The sequence below is a fragment of the Colias croceus genome, chromosome 12, assembly GCF_905220415.1.
Source record: "Colias croceus chromosome 12, ilColCroc2.1".
Classification (NCBI taxonomy): domain Eukaryota; kingdom Metazoa; phylum Arthropoda; class Insecta; order Lepidoptera; family Pieridae; genus Colias; species Colias croceus.
In genome coordinates, this window is record NC_059548.1 from 413,143 (window position 1) to 433,778 (window position 20,636).

The 20,636-nt window shown below is 33.7% G+C and overlaps 3 protein-coding genes and 1 long non-coding RNA gene across 4 annotated transcripts; 2 read left to right on the top strand and 2 right to left on the bottom strand.

Annotated features, from left to right (window-relative positions):
- Positions 1 to 2,811: 2,811 nt before the first annotated feature.
- Positions 2,812 to 3,765, bottom strand: LOC123696191. The gene has a single exon (XM_045642250.1). The coding sequence runs from the start codon at positions 3,763 to 3,765 to the stop codon at positions 2,812 to 2,814; it is 954 nt and encodes a 317-aa protein (XP_045498206.1).
- A 1,728-nt stretch (positions 3,766 to 5,493) lies between these two features.
- On the bottom strand, positions 5,494 to 7,050 carry LOC123696475. The gene is made up of 2 exons (XR_006752082.1): positions 6,809 to 7,050; positions 5,494 to 6,709 (listed from the first exon to the last, which is right to left on the bottom strand). It is a non-coding gene; the product is annotated as an uncharacterized LOC123696475 (long non-coding RNA).
- Positions 7,051 to 10,050: 3,000 nt separating this feature from the next.
- LOC123696470 lies at positions 10,051 to 12,324 on the top strand. The gene is made up of 4 exons (XM_045642642.1): positions 10,051 to 10,140; positions 10,986 to 11,104; positions 11,431 to 11,585; positions 12,195 to 12,324. Exons 1-4 carry the CDS (start codon positions 10,066 to 10,068, stop codon positions 12,251 to 12,253), a joined length of 408 nt encoding a protein of 135 aa, XP_045498598.1. The 5' UTR covers positions 10,051 to 10,065; the 3' UTR covers positions 12,254 to 12,324.
- Positions 12,325 to 13,600: 1,276 nt separating this feature from the next.
- On the top strand, positions 13,601 to 14,989 carry LOC123696192 (lipase 3-like). The gene is made up of 2 exons (XM_045642251.1): positions 13,601 to 14,578; positions 14,981 to 14,989. The coding sequence occupies exons 1-2, from the start codon at positions 13,601 to 13,603 to the stop codon at positions 14,987 to 14,989; spliced, it is 987 nt and encodes a 328-aa protein (XP_045498207.1).
- The last annotated feature ends 5,647 nt before the right edge of the window (positions 14,990 to 20,636 follow it).

Genomic DNA, 20,636 nt, shown 5'->3' on the forward strand with positions numbered 1-20,636 from the left:
AAATATTAGAGTTCTCTATTGCTTGCACTTGTCGCCTGGATCCAACAATCATATATTTTGATTTATTAGGGTTCAGCACTAATGAATTATTATATGACCATTGTGATATACCATTTAAATCCTGAGAGATTTTATTTAAAGAGGATGACAAATCTTCACAGTTCACAGGCAAATATACCTGCAGGTCGTCTGCATAGATGTGATATTTGCATAGGCTAATGCAATTAGTAATATCTGCTGCATATATTATGAACAGAAGTGGACCTAGAATGGATCCCTGAGGTACACCTCGTGTCACGAAAAGTTCACTGGATGTACAAGTCGAACCATCATTATTATTAACAATAACCTTCTGTGAGCGACCTCCTAGGTAACTTTGAAACCAATCTAAGGAACTATTGTCAAACCCATAGAAGGAAAGCTTAGCGACCATAAGCTGCAAATTTAAACAGTCAAAAGCTCGAGAGAAATCTAAAAGTACTAACGCTGTCGCATATCCCTCATCCTGATTAGCTAGTAGATCATCGGTGACATTGAGCAAAGCTGTTGTAGTGCCTCGTTGCCTTCTAAACCCCGACTGCAGCTCAGGAAAAATATTGTGCTTTTCACAGTATTTCACAACTTGAAAGTAAACAACCTTTTCGAGTATCTTAGATAGAAATGGAAGTATACTTATAGGTCTGAGATCTTTAAAGTCCCCTGGGTTGTCAGTTTTAGGCAAAGGACGAACGAGCGCAATTTTCCAAATAGATGGGAACGTAGATGTAGCTAGAGAGCGATTTATAATAGCTGTAATTACCTTAAGTGTCGTAGGAAGTGTGAGTAAAATCATATCTCTAGGAATACCATCATAACCCTCAGCATTGGACTTCAAAGTAATGATAATTTTAGCTACGGCATTCTCATCAACAAGATCAAATTTAAAGACACCTTTGCCGTAATTATTATTACTAAAGTAGTCAAGGATGGATTGATCTACATTGCCAGTTCCAGGAATATTTAAAAAATGTGAGTTAATCGTATCTGGATCTCGAAGATGGTCAGGCAAAACGGCACTAGCTTTAAAATTAGGTAAAACTTGACTCTTTAATTTTTTCCACAAAACTTTGCTATTTTGTAAATGAGCATTAATATGGGAATCATAGAATGAGATCCTTTCTTGATGCAAACATATATTGACAAAACTTTTTAATGATTTATAATAAATCTTGTCTTTCTCACATTTTGTTTTACGGTATTTAACGAGTGCATCATCCCGAACCGACATCAGATGTTTGACATTACTAGTAAGCCATGGACAGCGTCTATTCTTGAGCAAAATGGTGGTTTTAGCAGCATGTTTATTAAACAGAGACATAATATATGAATTAAAAGCAGTCACCATATCATTTACGTCTAGCATTTGGCAAACATCGTTCCAAGGAATTGAGGCAAGGTCGTTATTGAAATCCATCAAGTTGATATTTTTTAAAGGTCTGTAAGTGATAAAAGTACTAATTGATTTAGGTTTTTTAATTTTAAAGTTCGCAAAGACCATAGCATGACCGCCGAGCTCAGGGATGTGGCAAACGAGTGTGGAAAAAACAGACATATTTGTACATAGTAAATCGAGAGTAGATTCGCTGTGAGATGTGAAATGTGTTGGTTCAGTGATGTGGTTATCTAAACCACAACACTGAAGGAATTGTTTGAGACTAACCGACATACTACTCTGACTATTATGAATATTGATATTGAAATCTCCAAGTAAAACAATGTTATCAAAATCGGAAAAATAAGAAAGCGATTCCGAAAGAGCGTCAAAGAAAATGTCTATACTTTGCCAAGGTGGACGATAAGCAGTCCCAACTAATATCTTGTTGCAATTGATATTGACAGATATCCACATCTGTTCAATACAGTGATTAATGTTACTATTAGGGTGTTTACATATACGAAAAGAAAGCTGTTGACTAATAAAAAATCCTACTCCACCACCACGTGATCGCGTGCCTGGTGGGCGAGGAATGTGACGAAAAGTATAACCAGGGAGACGCGGAGCTTGCCCTTCATGACCTTTTCGTAGCCAGGTTTCATTAATTGCGAAGATATCAGGCATATGTTTCTCAAAAGCGACTTGGAACTCATCATGGTTTGTACATAATGATCCAGCATTAAACAAACCAATTTTTAAATAAATATTTTTAACCATTTTTTATATATAGGAAAATAACAATAGAATAATAACATAATTTAGATGCAACTATATAAATTATTACATAGGAAATAATAATATAATGATGTGAATAAATAGTGAAGTATTGAAATGAATTATAAATTATAAAATTTTTATAATATAATTTGAGCATAGCATTATAAAATACAATGTTTTGCCTATGTACGTAAAACATAAATATATACCTGGAAACTATAGCAAAAATATATTTAATCACATAATATAGAATCAAAAAGTTAATTTTCAGATTAAAGTACTCATTATTTACATTATAATATATCAGGGATAATATTACAATATAATATTCATCATCATAGTAATTCAGTAAAATAAAATGGTTTTTATTTGACATAATCATTATTTGAAGAAAGTTTAAGTAAGTTACAATCGGACCATTAGTGTACATTATTAAACAACCAAAAAATTTATATAATTGAAATATGGCATAAATATTACAAATATTTGAATGAGCGGAATGTGTGAAAAATAATTTTGAACAGTAACAACACAAACTATCTATATAAATGCAGTAAAAGAGTGACAAGGTACTATTACTATTGTTAATTATATAAAACAGCTTTAATGTAACTATAGAATTAGACAGTTGGATTATGATTAGGGAGTAAAGTAAAAACACTTTCAATATCTTCCTCGGAACGAATAGCATAAACGTTACTAGAATCAGATTGACGGGCATATATTTTTCCATCCCTGGTCCAGATAAATCGCCATTGCTTAGTTTTGGCCAGGGCACGGGCTTTACCAAATATTACACGATTTTTGTGTGTCAGCCTTTCATGTAAATGTACGCGTTTCACATCATGATTAGGTAAACCTAGGTCGGAAGTAGAAGTACCTCGTCGCACACGAGCGTTTTTCAGGAGCTCATCTCGAAGTGAACGCCGTGCGAAACTAATTGTAATAGGACGCGTACGAGTGGGGCGATCCTTATCTACGATCAATCTCGATGAATCATTACTTACACCGGTAGTAATTGACCGGCGCTTAGGGCCGATGCGTCGCGCACACACTATATCGCGTTCCTCTAATGTTATTCCCAGTTTTTTTGCCAAAGTAATAGCGATGTGCGTAGCTGATTCACCTTCAAATTCGGGTATACCATATACTTCAACGTCATTGAGTAAACTTACTTGATCTCGCTCGTTTAATTCGGATTGAAGTTGTTTTATTGTTTTAAGCATGGATGAAGTGGCGGCAGCGTCGAGATTTTGTTTACTAAGTTGTGATAATTTAGAATGCAGCGACGAGTTTTCAGACTCCAATTTATTTATCCGATCGCGGTATGTGCATAAATCATTTTTCATTTGTGTTACTTGAGCAAACAATAAGTCAGTAGTATCATTTAACTCTTTCTTCAACATATCCATTGCTGCCGAAATTTCGATGCTTAGATTTTTGGTAAGTTTCATTTCCAAATTTTCAAATTTAGACTCGAGCAACGAAGAGAATTGTTGTATACTAATGGTAGTGGCCTGATCCATGGGCACGGAAGCAATAGACATGTCCTGAGTGACGTCCTCACAGGACATTATACTATCCTCCAAAGTAGGTTCATGAAGCCGTCTAACGGGTGTGTTTTCTCCCTTTTTCCGAGTAGTAATATTGGAACAAGTAGGGCATAACCACTTTTGTTTACTTTCCTTATAATTAGTATTGAAATAAGCGATGCTCATATTAAGGCACATTAGATGATAGCAGCCCTTGCACTTAGAACATTCAAGTTCTTCCTTTTTCATTGTTTTATAGCAAGCTGAGCAGTGCATTTTAAATAAGTATTTATGGAAGATTATTATAAATTCTGGAGTATAATCGGGAAGTGGAGATTTTGTAACGATTTTTTAGACACAGTACAGTACCTTAAACAAGTCCCTTTTCAACGGCTTTTACATTTATTTTGTAGGGATGAACTTAGTAGATCACTTTTAGCAATAGAAAACACTTTAACATATACAATATCACTTTTAATTAATTTATTACTTTATGACGATACAAAACAGCTGTTAATCGTTGTAGGTACGGAACTACCCTCATTTTGTTGTTTAAGTATTTTTACGTGATTAGGGTTTGCAAAACTACAAGTCCCTTAGCACTTAGTATACCGATAGTGGGGCACCCTGTATAGTCGAATTCTTATATACTACGAGAGAGAGAGAGAGAAATAATCTTAAAGAGCATTGAAATAAATGTTTAGGAATCGTCGTTGGCGCCATCTTGGATTTTAGTTCTGACCTCATATTGGTTAATAGCTACCCCAAAAACCTTGAAAAAGACACCCATGACGAAAACATGTAAAATTTTCGTCGGCGCCATCTTGGATTTTAATTTTGACCTCATATTGTTTAATAGCTACCCCAAAAACCATGAAAATGACACCCATCACGAAAAAAAGTCAAATTTTCATCAGCGCCATCTTGGATTATAGTTTTGACCTCATATTCGTTAATAGCTACCCCAAAAACCATGAAAATGCCACCCATGACGAAAAAATGTCAAATTTTTCGTCGGAGCCATCTTGGATTTTAGTTTTGACCTCATATTGATTAATAGCTACCCCAAAAACCATGAAAATGACACCCATGACGAAAAGATGTAAAATTTTCGTCGGCGCCATCTTGGATTTTAGTTTTGACCTCGGGTAATAGCTTCCCCAAAAACCATCCACATTTGCAAAATATGTGTTTGCTCCTTAGGAAAAGATCAGATTTCCTAGGTAATGTGACGAATCTAATTTATTTAATTCGGACCGTAACTCGGAATAACATACATACATATTTTCTAAGAATTGTATACAATGCCGGATTTAATACATTGCCGGTAACATAATAATATGTATGATAATTCTTAAAAAAGTACATATTTTAAACATTTCTTAAAAAGCTTCTAGATATTGCATACAATTCCTAGAGGTTTTGTAAAACACACACTTTTTTTAAAGTTAGTTACTAACATACTTATCACAATAATTGTACCTACCTACCTAGTTACTTATAAAAGTATCAAAATGAATTTTTAAAATTCGTAATAAATTAAAAATAATATCAAGTATGAAGATGGTCTATAAAATGGAATGCGCTTACGCTATGTTTACGTGAGCGTGATGTTCCCGCGAACCACGTGGCGACGTTAGATACCTAAATTTGAGTAACGCAGATTTGTGACAGCGTCCTTAACCACTAGGATTTGTATACAATTCCTTGATTTCATACATTTCCGGTAACATATACATAATTACATTTTATTTATTTACATTAAGTATATACATAATTACATACTGATATTATATCTACCAGCTACCTATATTACATGTTTTAACTGATGTATTTATTTATTAGTATCTATCATATTAATAGAAATATATCTTTCACATAATATACTCATGTTAAATTATCATTATATACAATTCTAGACTGAAACTCCAATAGTCACTTGGGGTCACTGAAAATCAGTGGTGGTAAGGTATTAATCACATTGCCATCATATACTTAGTTGGCTCCATTTATCAGGTCACTCACTTCTTAGGAATAAGATTATTTTTATTTAATTATTTTTCTTTTTATTTCTTTTTGTTTTTCCTTTGTTTATAAATGTATCTCGTGTTGTGATCTTGACAATAAATGTGTTTTATTTATTTATTTATTTAATGTCTCTTACTGCATGCTTTTCATGCAGTTGTCCGCACCATATGTATTGTGGTCTTTGTCCATACACACTTTCTCCAAAGCCCTGCTTTGGTCATGTTTCATGTATAAGCTCCTGTATAGTAGTAAAATTAAATCAAATAGGTATTTAATTCTTATTTCTTGAAATTTGGTACCTATAGTATTTTTTGTGTGATACAAATCAAAACCAACAGTCAGGTTAGGTAGACTACAATTTACAAAACTGGCAGGGTTGCCATGCAATGGTTGGTGGTTAGTGAAACACTTGACTCGACTGTAAGCTTGTATTGAACTGCTTAAACTGTAGAACAACAGGACTATATATTCTAGACGCACACATACAATAGATTACACACTACACAGTACACTGTAAACTGTAAAATTAATATTAAAGACATAGTTCATTATATTTTGTAGTCTTTGATTATTTATACAACAGACTAGAAATAAATACTATGTATGCGATTATACCTATTCTAGCCATCCATTTTCGTGTTCCTTAAAATTAAGTACATCTTAGTCAAAGGGCAACTTATTGTGCCCTTGCCCGTAATGCACTCATAATTTCAAGTTGAATGTTTGTCATTCTTTATGTACCAAACACAGTCACGGCCACGGCGCTCATTCCATTTTACTGGTATTAAAACAGATGAAATCCTTCATGATCCCATATCCTTCTTAGTAGCAAATGTAGAAATCCCTTTCTTGTGTCTACAATGTTTTTGTGGAGAATCGTATTATTATTTACATTTGGGATGGATTAATTCTTCTCCTCTCTTGAACAAATTTGTTATTGCGAACGTAAGCAATAAGTCTGTAATAAAACAATCTTATATTGGGTTACAAATCCATAAACCAATCATTAAAAAATCATGTTTGTAAAAATTTATGTTCTGAGAAAATATCAGTTTACCATATAAAGCTTATTTTCTGCCTGTAGATTCTACATAACCTCACAGTCCATCCATAAACCATATTTAGCACTTATTTTTTAAATATTAGTCAACAATTAAAAACGAAAACAAACAAAGCTTCTCGTTTTGGTTTTGACAGAATCTCGTAAATAAAATGAACTAAATACCAGTCATAATAATGTACTCTGTGACTAAATAAGTCATTTTACTTTGTTTATTTAAAAATCCGAGTAGGTAGGTATTTATTTTTATTATTATGTTGATTGACACTTGACGCCACAGACTTGAAAATAAAAGGTACGTGTACATATATTTACATTAGTGCCATCTAGTGGCTCTGGAAGGAAAAGAACTTCAAGTCTGTGTTTAACGTGCCATCTAGTGTGTTAAAAGCAAAAGACCAAGAGATATAATCGAACATGTAGTACGTTTTTTCCCCACTGGCGCTTTAATTGCGCAAATTCATAGTGCAACTTTTTTTGTATGGAGTGAACCGTCTGTTGTATACGTAGTATATTATTATTAGTCTGTAGTATATTATTATTAGTCTGTGGTTATATATATTATAAACTTATATAAAGCTAAAGAGTTTGTTTGTTTGTTTGAACAGGAAGTTCTACTGTTCCGATTTGAAAAATTCTTTCGGTATTAGATGGCCCATTTATTTACCTAGGAAGGCTATAGGCTAAATATCATTACGCTAAGACAAATAGGAGCGGAGCCTCGCGGGTGAAACCGCGAAGCGCAGCTAGTAATAGTATGTATAATCAGCTTCTCATTCTGTAATTATTGAATAATTAAAAGCTTTAATCTGTCATGAAATCTAGGTTGGTTCAATGTAAAATTTGAACATAAATCCAAATTCTTGGGTAGTTCTAAGTATATTTTATACATCATTATATAATTCTAGTACCTACTTACATATTTTTCAACAATTGATTTATTTCTCAAACAAGCAATGCTATTTAAAAAAGTTCGCAGGTAAGATTCTATGGAAAGAAATTTTTGAAAAGGTCGAGAAAAGTTAAACAATACAACACTTGACTGAAGTAAAGAGAAGCTTTAAAAACAAATCTGACCCTGTGGACTTGAAGTGCGTCGATTATTTAGAAATTTATCGGTACCGTAAAATGCTGCAACTTTGCACGGATTTTGACGTTTTTCTTCGATAAATCTTTAATCGTTAAGAAAGTCGTATGTTTTTTCAATTACTGTCCAATATTGGACTTTAAGCTATAGGAATACATTTGCTATTAGTAAAAAAAACACCTATAAAGCACCAAAAAATTGCTTTGAAAACGTAGGCAAAGTTGAGGTAAAAACTACAACATTGCCTGTCATAATATCTTTTTAAATGAATAGGTATTTTGGTAACGGATTTGACACCCATATTGCCATGAAGTTCTTTTCCACATCAGACTTCACTGAATCTTGAATAGCACAAGGATTTTTTTTTTACAATGCTAGGCAAAGTTGTGCATGTTTCTCTAAAACTCCCATACAAAAGTGAGTTCGGTGTAGGGCTGCCCCAAAGGAAATGCAACAATTTTTCTTAATATTCAAATATATTTTTAATAAATCAAATTGTTGTACTTAAATTTTAATCACATTTTTTTCATAGGAAAACAAATATGTAATAATATTAGATAATAACATTATTTTAATGTTGGTACCTATTACGTATAAGTAATAAAAATTACAAAATCAGCCTGCCGAGATCAACAAATAGTTTTACATAAAATAAACAAAGAGTTTTACATTAATGAGATCAACAAATAGTTTTCCAACATTTTACATTAAAAACCTGCAATCGGTATTTTTTTTTCTAAATAATCGTGCAGAACAATACGCAAGTCAATCATACTCAATTGACAACCGAACTCTGCTGATAAATTAACAACCTCAGCAAATAGCAATATGCTTTTCTTCTTCTGCAAATAATTTTGTAGGATGGCCCACAGATTTTACATTAAAATTCTTACATATTTTGTTAAGAACAGTACGCCTAGGAATACCGAATTACTTCTCCGCCTCGTATGAAGATATTTTCTTACATGTGACTAAATCTACCGCCACATTCAGCATCTCCAGCGAATAATCGGAGTACTGTCTAGCCCCTGGTTTTCTTCTACTCTTGGGTGGGTTGCTCATGTAATCATAAGTACTATAAATGACTTAAAGAAAATTAAATTCGACATCCTTAATTTCTGATGATGATAAATAAAGAAACAATAGTTAGCTAGCTTCTATAAAACGTTGTTAGATTAATTACAAAAAAAAAACAATTACACAAGCAAAACCACGGTCGATTAAGAGTTTGTTGAAAAAATTAAAAGGGGCAGCCCTAACCCTAGATAATGTTGAGTAAAAAGTTGCGAAAATCTGACACAACTTTGCCGACCATGATTTAACGGTTTGAATTAAGATATAATACAGAAAAAACAGTTAAAATACATAAAAGAGAATATTTTCTTTGCTATATAACATATTACGCTAGAAAATAAAGCATAAATATTCACAAAATGAAATTTTCCTGAGAGCCGGTAAAAAGCGAGTATCCGCACCGACAATGAAACGGACTCTGACAGTTTGTTAACTAAAATTTGGAGTGACGTGTGATTGAATGTTGCCATACAGATTGCCGACTTGCTTTTAGTAATACCATAGACAATAAAAAACATTTGGCAGCGGGAATAATTTAACTTTTTTGAATTTAGGCAATGTTGAGCTATAAAGGCAATGTTACAGCATTTTACGGTACCTTAAGTTCAGTTCCTTTAATTGATATTCAAGAGCTTACGATTTGAACAACATATATCTACTTAAAAATTACGAGTTGCTAAGTTCTTGTTTAGTCCTGTAAAAATGTAGTAGTGAAGTCCTGTGTCCCTTATGGGTATCGGGCCGATGCTTAATGCAAACATCTGTTCCACTGATCGATTTTGTTCAGGGACAAGATCCTTCGCGGAATAATTCCAACCGCCCGTTTTAGTCGGTAAGAATCCGACATAACCCACGGCTCCTTCCCCGCGCGGGGGCAGTGGGTATCTATGCAAGATTTCCCCAGAAAAAAAAAGGACATGATCCTCCAACTTTTTCTTCGTCTCCAACTGAAATCTAATCCAGGATCCCTCGGATCTACGCTCACTCGTTATTCATTAACCACTGCAGCTTTGAGGAGTTGAAATAAATTAGTCGTTTTACAATTATAAAATATTTGTACTACAGGTGGTGATTTGTATCCAGTGGCGACAATATGAAGTCAGCAGTATTCTTTCTTCTTGTGATGACAGCCTCCGCTTCTCCATATCAAGAGGATACAGAAGCTCAGGTTAGTAAATTTATAGAATAAATTGAATCACCAAGTGTGTTGCTTGTTGTTAAAACCTCAAGAACGGCTCGACAAAAACGAAAGAAAACTTTGCGTATTGAGTAGATTCACACGCTTGACATTTTTTCCTTCGAATAGGTAATAAGCAAAATACATATTTTAATATGTTTCCTTGAAATACTAGTGACCTCACAGTTATTAATTTATTCAGAAATTTCGTCTTTCCTGTGTTGATATCAAGTTTATAATTAACTAGCGGTCCGCCCCGGCTTCGCCCGTGGTACATATTAACGTTTTCTCTACATAAGAACCATCCTCGTACTTCAAGGAATATAATAAAAAAAGAATTATCGAAATCGGTTCAGCCGTTCTCGAGTTATGGAATTACAACGAAAAGTGGCATTGATTTTTATATATTAGATAAAATCATTTTTTGATAATCCATACTAATATTATAAATGCGAATGTAACTCTGTCTGTCTGTCTGTTACTTAACTACTGAACCAATTTGCATGAAATTTGGTATGGAGATATTTTGATACCCGAGAAAGGACATAGACCTTTTATTGCGAAATGTGTACCACGGGCGAAGCCTGGGCGGACCACTAGTTTATTATAAAAAAAAGGAAATTCCAAATCGGATTTAAGTGCTTAATTATTATTATACTTAGCACAAAAACACTTGTTGATGTCTTTTGTACTTTTTTAATATTATGTGTATAACGCATTAAAAGTCATTTGTATGTAAATAATAATATTATTAATTATATAAATGTACATATTATATTTAGTTATATAGAATGCAATATAAATAATTCATGAACAAGAATTATACAACCTTACAGATAGACGAATTTTTGAAGGCCGCATCGTATCTTAACTTGAGTTCAGAAGACATTGACTGGAAGAGTGGACTCCTTCTTAACAGAATTTGGAATGCAATGCAAAAGGAACAGGATGATCAGTAAGTTGTAATAAAAAAAAAATTATCTTCCCTTAATTATTTCTATTAAAAAGTCATTTAAAAAAGCACAATAAAGTATTATAGGTATCAATAAAAGTTACATTACCTACCTAGTTTTTTTACTTCTTTTAGGTACTCTTAATTACTTATTTTTTACGAAATATATAGATTTTAAATAATATTATAAAACAACATCCTTCGCCGCGTCTAAGTACAAAAAATACGAGGGCGGAAAGCTACATTTTTTAGTGAAAACAACATGGAAAATTTATGTAAAAATTTCTGCTCTTTTACATTTTTTATCTCAAAATATTTAACGTTTTTAGATACGAACCCGGTGTCGGTGGATTTGTCGTGTCAGATATTGAAATAAAGGATCCCAATTCAAAAAGGTTTTCAAACGAAATCAAGCAGAAAGAGAATAACTATAAGCTGCCTTACATTACTCCGCAGCGGAAATGGAATATCAAAAAGGGAAAAGGTAAATTCGGCTCTTGATAAGTATATAAATAAGTACATGTTTTATTAGTCCCGTGTTCATGTGAACCATAATATGTGAACATTTGTTGAGCAACTTTGAATCAACAATATAACTATATAATATTTTTATTGATTTATCTACTTTAGAAGGTCGTACATGTAAGTAGAATTAATAAATCATAATTTTAAAGTTTAGAAAACAAAAACAACTTTTGATACAGTATATTTTTGTATTTTTGATAATATTACTATTTTTTAGAGATTCAATTGATGTAGGTAACTACCTATGTGATTTTTTTGGAGATTTAATTCTCTTCATCATTCTGCAGTTAACTATATGTTCACTAGATTTCCGCCCGCGGCTTCGCCCGTGTTTGCAAAGGAAAACCCGCATAGTTCCCGTTCCTGTGGGATTTTCGGGATAAAAACTATCCTATGTGTTAATCCAAGTTACCCTCTTTAAGTGTGCTAAATTTCATTGTAATCGGTTCAGTAGTTTTTACGTGAAAGTGTAACAAACATCCATACATCCATACATCCATACAAACTTTCGCATTTATAATATTAGTAGGTAGGATGACATGAATTAATTAAGATTTTCTTCTTACAGGTATACCAACCATGTGTTACTTCAAGATATGCTCGTTCAAGTCATTAAAGTTTAATTAAATTTATATGGTTAATATCTAGTCATCGTAGTTAATTAGTATTTTCAAAATGCTTGTTATTAGTTACTACTAATCTAGGTATTGCCTATAGTATTCCTAATTTTTGAGTACAAAAATGTATTAATTTTTTTAGATGTATCTAGTGTAACAATGTATTTTAGACTATGTAAATTAATTAAAATGTAGATGTTTAAATTTCTAATGTTAAGTACATTATATATTTAAAAGATAACTGTAACTAACTTGGATTGTGCATTTTCTAATAAATTTTATGTGCATCGCAAATTGATTGTTTCATTTTATTTATTGTTCTAGCTTTCCGCCCGCGGCTTCGCCCGCGTTTTCAATGAAAAACCCGCATAGTTCCCGTTCCCGTGGGATTTCCGGGATAAAACCTATTCTATATTATGTTAATCTAAGTTACCCTCTATATGTGTGCTAAATTTCATTGTAATCGGTTTCAGTACCTAGTATTTGCGTGAAAGAGTAACAAACACACACATACACAATATCCATCCTCACAAACTTTCGCATTTATAATATTAGTAAGAAGGATAATATAATAAAATAATAATAATAAAATCTTTATTTTGCCAAAAACATTAACTTTACAAAAATAATGTGCGCTGACTCTTGAACTAGAGTAACTCTGTGTCTCAAGAGCCAGCGTTCCTCCTTATAAATACAACTACATACCTAAGTACATTTTTAAGCAAAACAAAATACAATATTAGTAGGTACCTTGTACTCCCATTCTACTTCTACTCTTCAGTCCTCTATCTTGTAGTTTCCTACTATAAAATAGCTCCACTTAGACCTTGACTATTTTTATAATATATAAATATGTTTATTAATTATTACCTACATAGAGTCACACTCACTTCGTCAGCATTTTAATTCTAGTCTACTTTTCACTAAACTAGGTCTTTTAACATTTCTCTACGTAAAAATATTAAGTAAAGCGTAAGCAGTTGTTGATTTTAATATCTATATTATAAACTATACAAGTGATGTGAAACAAAGTTTACTTTTTTTCTTCTATAGTTAATACCTATAGATTTAAATTTTAATAATATAATAATGAGTGAGAATAATAAATCTCTGTCTATTGTTGGTGAGTAGGTACAGATTTTGATATTAAAACCGATTTTTTTTATATCGGGCAAAGGTTGTGAGGCGTGTTATGTTTTTTTGAGGTCTTTAATATTTAAATGATAAATCAAATTAACATTGTTAAAAATTTAAGTAACCGGGAAATCATATCAGTTGCCAAGGTTCGCTTATGCGGAGCGTGTTTGTGCTGTGTAAACCAACAATAAATATTTATAAATAAAACATAAATAACAATATGGATATGCGACAAATAGTTATACTATTAACGATATTAGTGAGCTCAGAGGCAAACCATGGCAGGATCTCTATACCATTAAGCGGGAACTATACAACGATTGCCAGAGAATTTGGATTTAACACCAGGGTATACGATGTCGTAACAGAAGATGGCTATATTCTGCCTCTTATTAATATACCAGGAAAGAGAGAGGTTGTGCTTTTAATACATGGAATAGTAGATTCCGCTGATACCTTTATTATTCGCGGAGATAAATCACTCGCCATAACCCTGGCTAAGGCGGGCTACGACGTGTGGTCAGCTAACATGAGAGGCAACCGATACAGTCGACGACATGTTTATTTAAATCCTGACAAAGACAAACAATTCTGGAACTACAGTTATCATGAAATGGGCTATTACGACATTCCAGCAATTATCGATTTCATTCTCCAGAAAACTGGTGAAAGATCGCTCAGTGCTATTGGACATTCACTGGGGAACACCGTGTTCTACGTGATGGGTTCCACGAGACCAGAGTACAATGAGAAAATAAATGTCCTCATTGCTTTATCACCTATTTGTTTCTTTAATCATGCGAGACCTCCAGTTTCGTCACTTCTGGAAGCGATACCTCATATATCTGATGTGCTAGTGCGCTTGGGACAGGAAGAAGTAATGGGAGATGAAACTTCAACACGCAAAATGATAACGTTATTGTGCACCGTTATTAAGAGTTACGAGATATGTGCTAACGGTCTCCTATCCACAATCGGTGGTAGCGATCCTGACGAGTTAGAACCGGACTTTCTGCCAACGCTCTTTACCCATTTCCCCACTGGGACTTCGAGGAAAACTGGACTGCATTTATCTCAGGGATATTTGAAAAAGGACTTCGCTCTGTATGATTATGGAGAGAGAAACATTGAGGTGTATAACAGCTATTACCCCCCAAAATACGACCTGCATAGAGTTACGATGAAAGTTGTTCTACTGGCAGGAAAGAATGACGCACTTTCTTCAATCAGAGACGTTATGTTATTGCGTGATAAATTGCCGAATGTTGAATACAGAACATTAAAACATAAGAAGTTTAATCATCAGGATGCCACGTGGGGCCGAAATATGAATAAATATTTATTTCCGTATATTTTTGATAGTTTAAGAAAATATGGTACAAAATATAATATCTATAAAAGATAGAATCTATAATTAATGTTGTGCTAATGTACTATTTCTTTTTATCAATTATAATAATAACTAGCCAGTCTTAGTATTAAGTAAGTAAATACTTAGGTCTTAGATAATTATATATATGTAGGTAGGTATTATAATTAATTATGTGTAATGAAGTAAGTAAGTAGTAAAAAATAAAAATGTTTTTATGATTTATGACAGGACGAATGATTTAGGGCAGCTGCAGGTACTTTTACTTTTTATCTAAAGTAGGTACCTATTTTAGTTTTTTTTTTTTGATAATTGACATCACCAATTAATATTTACTTAGATTTCAATATCAATATAAAGTTATAAAAGTTTGAATGTATAATAACTTAAATTCAAGAACGAGGTCAAAATTACGACGAGGTCGTTCCTCATTTATGGGTGAACTCTAATGCTTAATAAAAAATGTGAATATGCTAATTTATAATATTATAGACAATAAACTATCTGTTTGCATTTTTTTACATTACCTACGCATATTAATTAGTCACGCCTTGCCAGTTGCCTATTATCATTTTAAGATACAAATAACATAGGTAAGTACCTACTGAATATCATGTACATATTAGAAAATGATAGTACCTATTAAAAAGTTAGTGCTTATTTCATGGAACTGCACTTAAAAGTTTTAATTTTAAAAATAAAATGCACTTACTTTACAGGCCTGCCTTTAATTCGTACTTAAATATAAATAATAATTAAACTAGGACCCAATTTGTTTACTAAATTAAAAAAATAGATACTAAAATAAACAAAAGCTTTGATAGTTACCGTAATTATTATTTTATGTCGAAGACTGGTGGTTTTTTGAATTCTTAATTATTTTTTATCAAAAAAATAAACCACCTTCAAATATCCAATATTTAAAACTGGACAGAATTCAAATATGACTAACAGAATTGGTTCCGGTTCGGCCCAGACGAATGTTCTAGGGTTACAAAGCCAGAAAAAATACCTACAGTCTAATTAAGAACCTCGGTCTCCTAGGCTAGGCTCCTATTTTTAGATGTAGGTGAAAATAAAATTATTGTGTCATCGTTCATAGTTATTTCAAATTTGAAAACAGAATAGGAAAACAGAATAAATAACATATTTAAAACAAGAAAATGGAAAAAAATTATATATCTATTACTTGTTACCTTAGAATTTCAACCATAATAATATTATCTATTTTTTTAATATTACTCTATTGCTGCTGATTTTAACTGCTGATCATGTTCAATTTTGTCGCACATCAATGAATTGCCGCCAAAACAATATTATCTTCCTTTTTTTTAGTACCAAGATTTAGAAATCGTGAAAAACATAGTTAACCTAGTCCATCAATCCCTAGAATCTCAGACACAATAGAAATCTATTGTTGTCGTGCCCCGATCGGGGCGCTCGGTGGTCAATGGGCTAGTTAATAATACAATCTTTGTCAAAAAATAAATAAATTTTACGATAAAGGGTTAGTTGGTACTCACAATTGAATTGATTTGTTTTTAGTTTTTGAGATATTATAACAACCCATAAATTCGCTTAAAAGCATCTTTTATGTACTTAGGTATTTATTTTTTTTTTCTAAAATAATCATAGAAAATCTTGGAGACAGAACATTGCGTCGCTATCAGATACTGAAATTGTACTGTGTTACTCAAGACGTGGTCACATTGGTGGTCACTCTCATTTTATGCGTATGACATACCGTCAAACGGGGTGAATAGGCACAGAATTGAACTTTGAACACATTTATCACCATTAATTCCTGAAAATATTGTATTGATTTTGGTATTAAAACTTGAGTCGCATTCTGAATATTCTTAAGAAATTTACAATAAATCATGAAAAGCATCCAGTTTAAATTATTTCTTAAAATTATAGGTCGTCCCTATTCAAACACAATATGGGGTCAATAGGGACGGTTATTGGCATTAGAGGGAAAAACCGTTAGGGCTGTCACAATTTTGTTAGTATAATTATTATTTAGGCAAGTAGGTATAAAATTATTAAACGCATTTTGGTGCGTGCGTTTTGTGTGCGGCACACATTGCGCCGCACGCCAAGATGAGTTGAAGGATCATGTATTTAGTGTCAAGAATGAATTAAAGTACCTAAATTTATGGTTTAGGGACTTTAATTAAAGCAGAATTATGTACAAATAAATAGGCATATTCTTCAAAATATTAACATGATTTTAATTGTGTCGGGTATATAAATTAAAAATGTTAAATTACATCGCGAGTACCTACAAGCTTTTTTAAACGACTTCATAAATCAAGTGACAACCCTGTTCCCATAGTCCCTTTACTGTCTCTTGACAAACTACATCGTCTCTATTGATTAAATATGGCGTCCCTATTGACCCCCCAGTCGTACCTAAAAACCCCCAACGCGTACCTAAAAACCTCTTATTACGTAAATAAATTATTGCTCTTAATAAAATATAATTTTACGATTTTAAAGCTTTTCAATTGTCCTTACAATACGTTATACAGGCTCTAGAATAAACACCAATTACGTAGATAGTCGTTATGATATTAGTTTAACCACAAAAACAACGAAACTTTTTAAAATTAAAGACCCTTCGATAGCAGGTAGTTCAAAGACGAAACTTCAGAATACTGTTTTGACAATTTATTTCTAACTTTACGTCAAATAAAAGTTACCAGTTTAAAGAATAACTATTCTATATTGAATTCTTGCCATTTTATAGGCTATGGTTAATCAATGATCGAGTTATTACCGTGATAATTTGGATCCCAATTTTTTCCCTATTCACCCCACGATCCCTATTCACCCCGTTTGACGGTATCTACCAAAGGTATATTCTATCGCTATTTAAATATTTAGGTACATAAATGCCCTGGGGCCTTACATTTATTAAATAGGTACTTCTTTTTTTGCCTGTATACCGTGTACAAGCCGTGTACCGATTCTACTATCCCCTTTAGGGCTCTTTCAATTTATTCGTTTCGTATCGGACCGCTGCCGCACGTTTTCCGTGCCGCTAGTTATAACTCGCTGCCCGCTGCCATGCCGCGCCGTGCCGTTGCAGTACGGTAGCAGTCCGTTACCAAACGCTTAAATTGAAAGTGTATCTGACTGCCGTGCGTTTGTATGTTAATAGACACAACTTTCAACTAGACTGATTTTCTTACACATTTTGTATGAAAGCTGATAATGCTGTTTTAAATTTATTTGACACCAGTTAAGCCATGGACTCTGACGAAGAAACATTACTGTGTGCTCTTGTTGAAAAACATCAAACAAAAAAAATGAACAAAAACTACGCCTCCGTAAAAGAGCATCACCGATGTTTTCGTTAACATGTGATTTTAAGGCTAGCTAAATACACTGTTAAGTATTTTAAAACCATAATCTAATATATAAAATTCTCGTGTCACAATGTCAGTTACCATACTCCAAGGCAGAACAACGTTTGCCGGTACAGCTAGTAAGTATTTTTTAAAAATTTTACCGATATATTAAGCGATATATGGACATATCGATAATTTTTCCGCGTATCAATGCCAATATCTTAGAGCAAAACCAACTGGTAAAATTGGTTTAATGCTCTAAGGCCAATATTGATTTTTTTTAAATATCGATGTATCGATATATCGATATTTTTTTTCACTTTTGATATCCCTAAACCCTAAACTGAACACGTGGGACTTGCCACAGGGACTTGCGAGTTGCGACGTTGCCGTCGTTTTGTCGAGCGTTCGCGCCTCGCGGTACGGACGCCGCGCTGTTGCCGCATCGTGCATTTTGTATGAAAACAAACGACCGGCCGCGATACGAAACGACGCGGACGTAGTGATTATAACCGAGTTATAATCCTCTTTGACGAAACGCAAGGGGGCGAAGCCCATCTGGTCAAGTTCAATGCGACCAAGACCCAGGCGTGTCTATTCACCGCTAAACGGAGTCCATTCAACCTGACTCCGTCCTTCCAAAGTGTATCTATACCGATAACTGACCACCTCGAGCTTCTTGGTATCACCTTGACGCCTACTCTCAATTTTGGTTCATACATTGAATCAAAAGCCCAAGTAGCCTCAAAAAAGCTCGGTATACTGGCGAAGGTGAGGCAGTATTTCAGTCCGGGACAGTTGCTCAATCTCTATCAAGCCCAGGTCCGTTCGTGTATTGAATACTGCTCTCACCTCTGGGATGGTTCTGCCAAGTACCAGCTGGAGGCGCTTGAGGCGATAGAGAGGCGCGCCAAGAGGCTAATAAACGACGATGAGCTAGTAGGCAAAAAACTCCAGAGCCTCGCTCATCGCCGCAGAGTGGCCAGTTTAGCGGTTTTTTATCGGATACACTTTGGTGAGTGCGCTGCGGAATTGCACGATTTAATTCCGCCATCCCCGTTTTTCCATCGATCGTCGAGGCGCACAGACTCTAGGCATCGCCATATGGTGGACGTTCCATGTACCCGAACAAAGCGGTTCGGATCGACATTCTTCATTCGAACCGCGAGGGACTGGAACATGCTTCCTGAGTCTGTGTTCCCCGACGAGTACAATATGGAGGTCTTCAAGAGGAGAGTGAACAGGTACATTCTAGGGCAGCGCGCTCCATCTTAGGCCACATCTCAGCTTAGAGCGTTTTCACATTGTCCGGTCCGATATCGGATATCGGGCGCCGATAGCCGATATCCGATATCGGAGGCTAAGTAAAATGTATGATTTAGGTACCTGTCTTTCACATTGTCCGGTCCGATATCGGATATCGGAGCCAACACCGATATTCCCGTGAACTATCGGACGATAATGTTCAGTGTTACCAACTCAATTTTCGAAAAGGTAGTATACCAACAGCAAAAAAAGCACTAGTTTGTGTATTTTCAGTCATTTCTAGGCGCTAAATGTAAAAAAAATCCTTTCATTTACTTTAAACCTTTTTATTAAGAAAACATTCATTTAAGTATTTAAAGGCATTAAAAATACTATTTTTACGGGAGCTACTTTAATACCGTCCTATAATATACGGCAATTGGCTGAACTGAAGTAAACAAAAATAGATTGCGTTCTTAAATTCAACCGTATCTTCGAAATATTAGTGTCTTTTATCTTTATTTACTCATTCTGCCTCGCTCCTCCTCCTACTTGGACTACTGTTGTGCTGTAAGCTGTTTATTGTATTGTTGTCATTGAGTCACAGATTTAGTGCTTTGTTTTAGCGCCGATATCAAACCTGTATAATAAATAGCACATCTAAATAATATTAAGTATAAAATAATATCAAATCTTTTTTATATTTTACTTTTCCAGCTATTTTGAAGTCGGTTTCTTTTTTGTAGTTATTTTTACTGTATGTACAACTACGATCTATCAGTTGAATTTTTTAAAATCAAACTCTTTTTATTGAAAAGAAAATTTACAATACGGCAATTTTGTTGAGTTTTCTCTAAAATTTCAGAATTAGAATGCGGCGACCTTACATTTTGTCAAGAACGCGCGGCGACTTTTGAGCATGTTTGGCTTGTTTACTATTTTGGTTGTCTGGGTTCGTGCTTAGGCCCCGTTTCCACCTGCAAGTAAACTCGCGGAAGTCTTGCATGAGTTACTTGCAATGTCGTTTACATATCCTGCAATTTATTGCTGCAATAAATGTCATGCAAGAAGCTCGCGCATCATACTATCGCAACTTATCGCGGAGGTGTTTACACACGATCTTGCGAGTGACGGGATAGGAATTACTGTTACAATTTTTCTATTCTATTTTGTGAAATAAATCGTATACTATAATTTATAATGTGTACTATTTAATGTAAAATGATCTAATGAACTAATGTAAATAATATATTGTTTAAATAATAACTTAGTTAAATTATAAAATT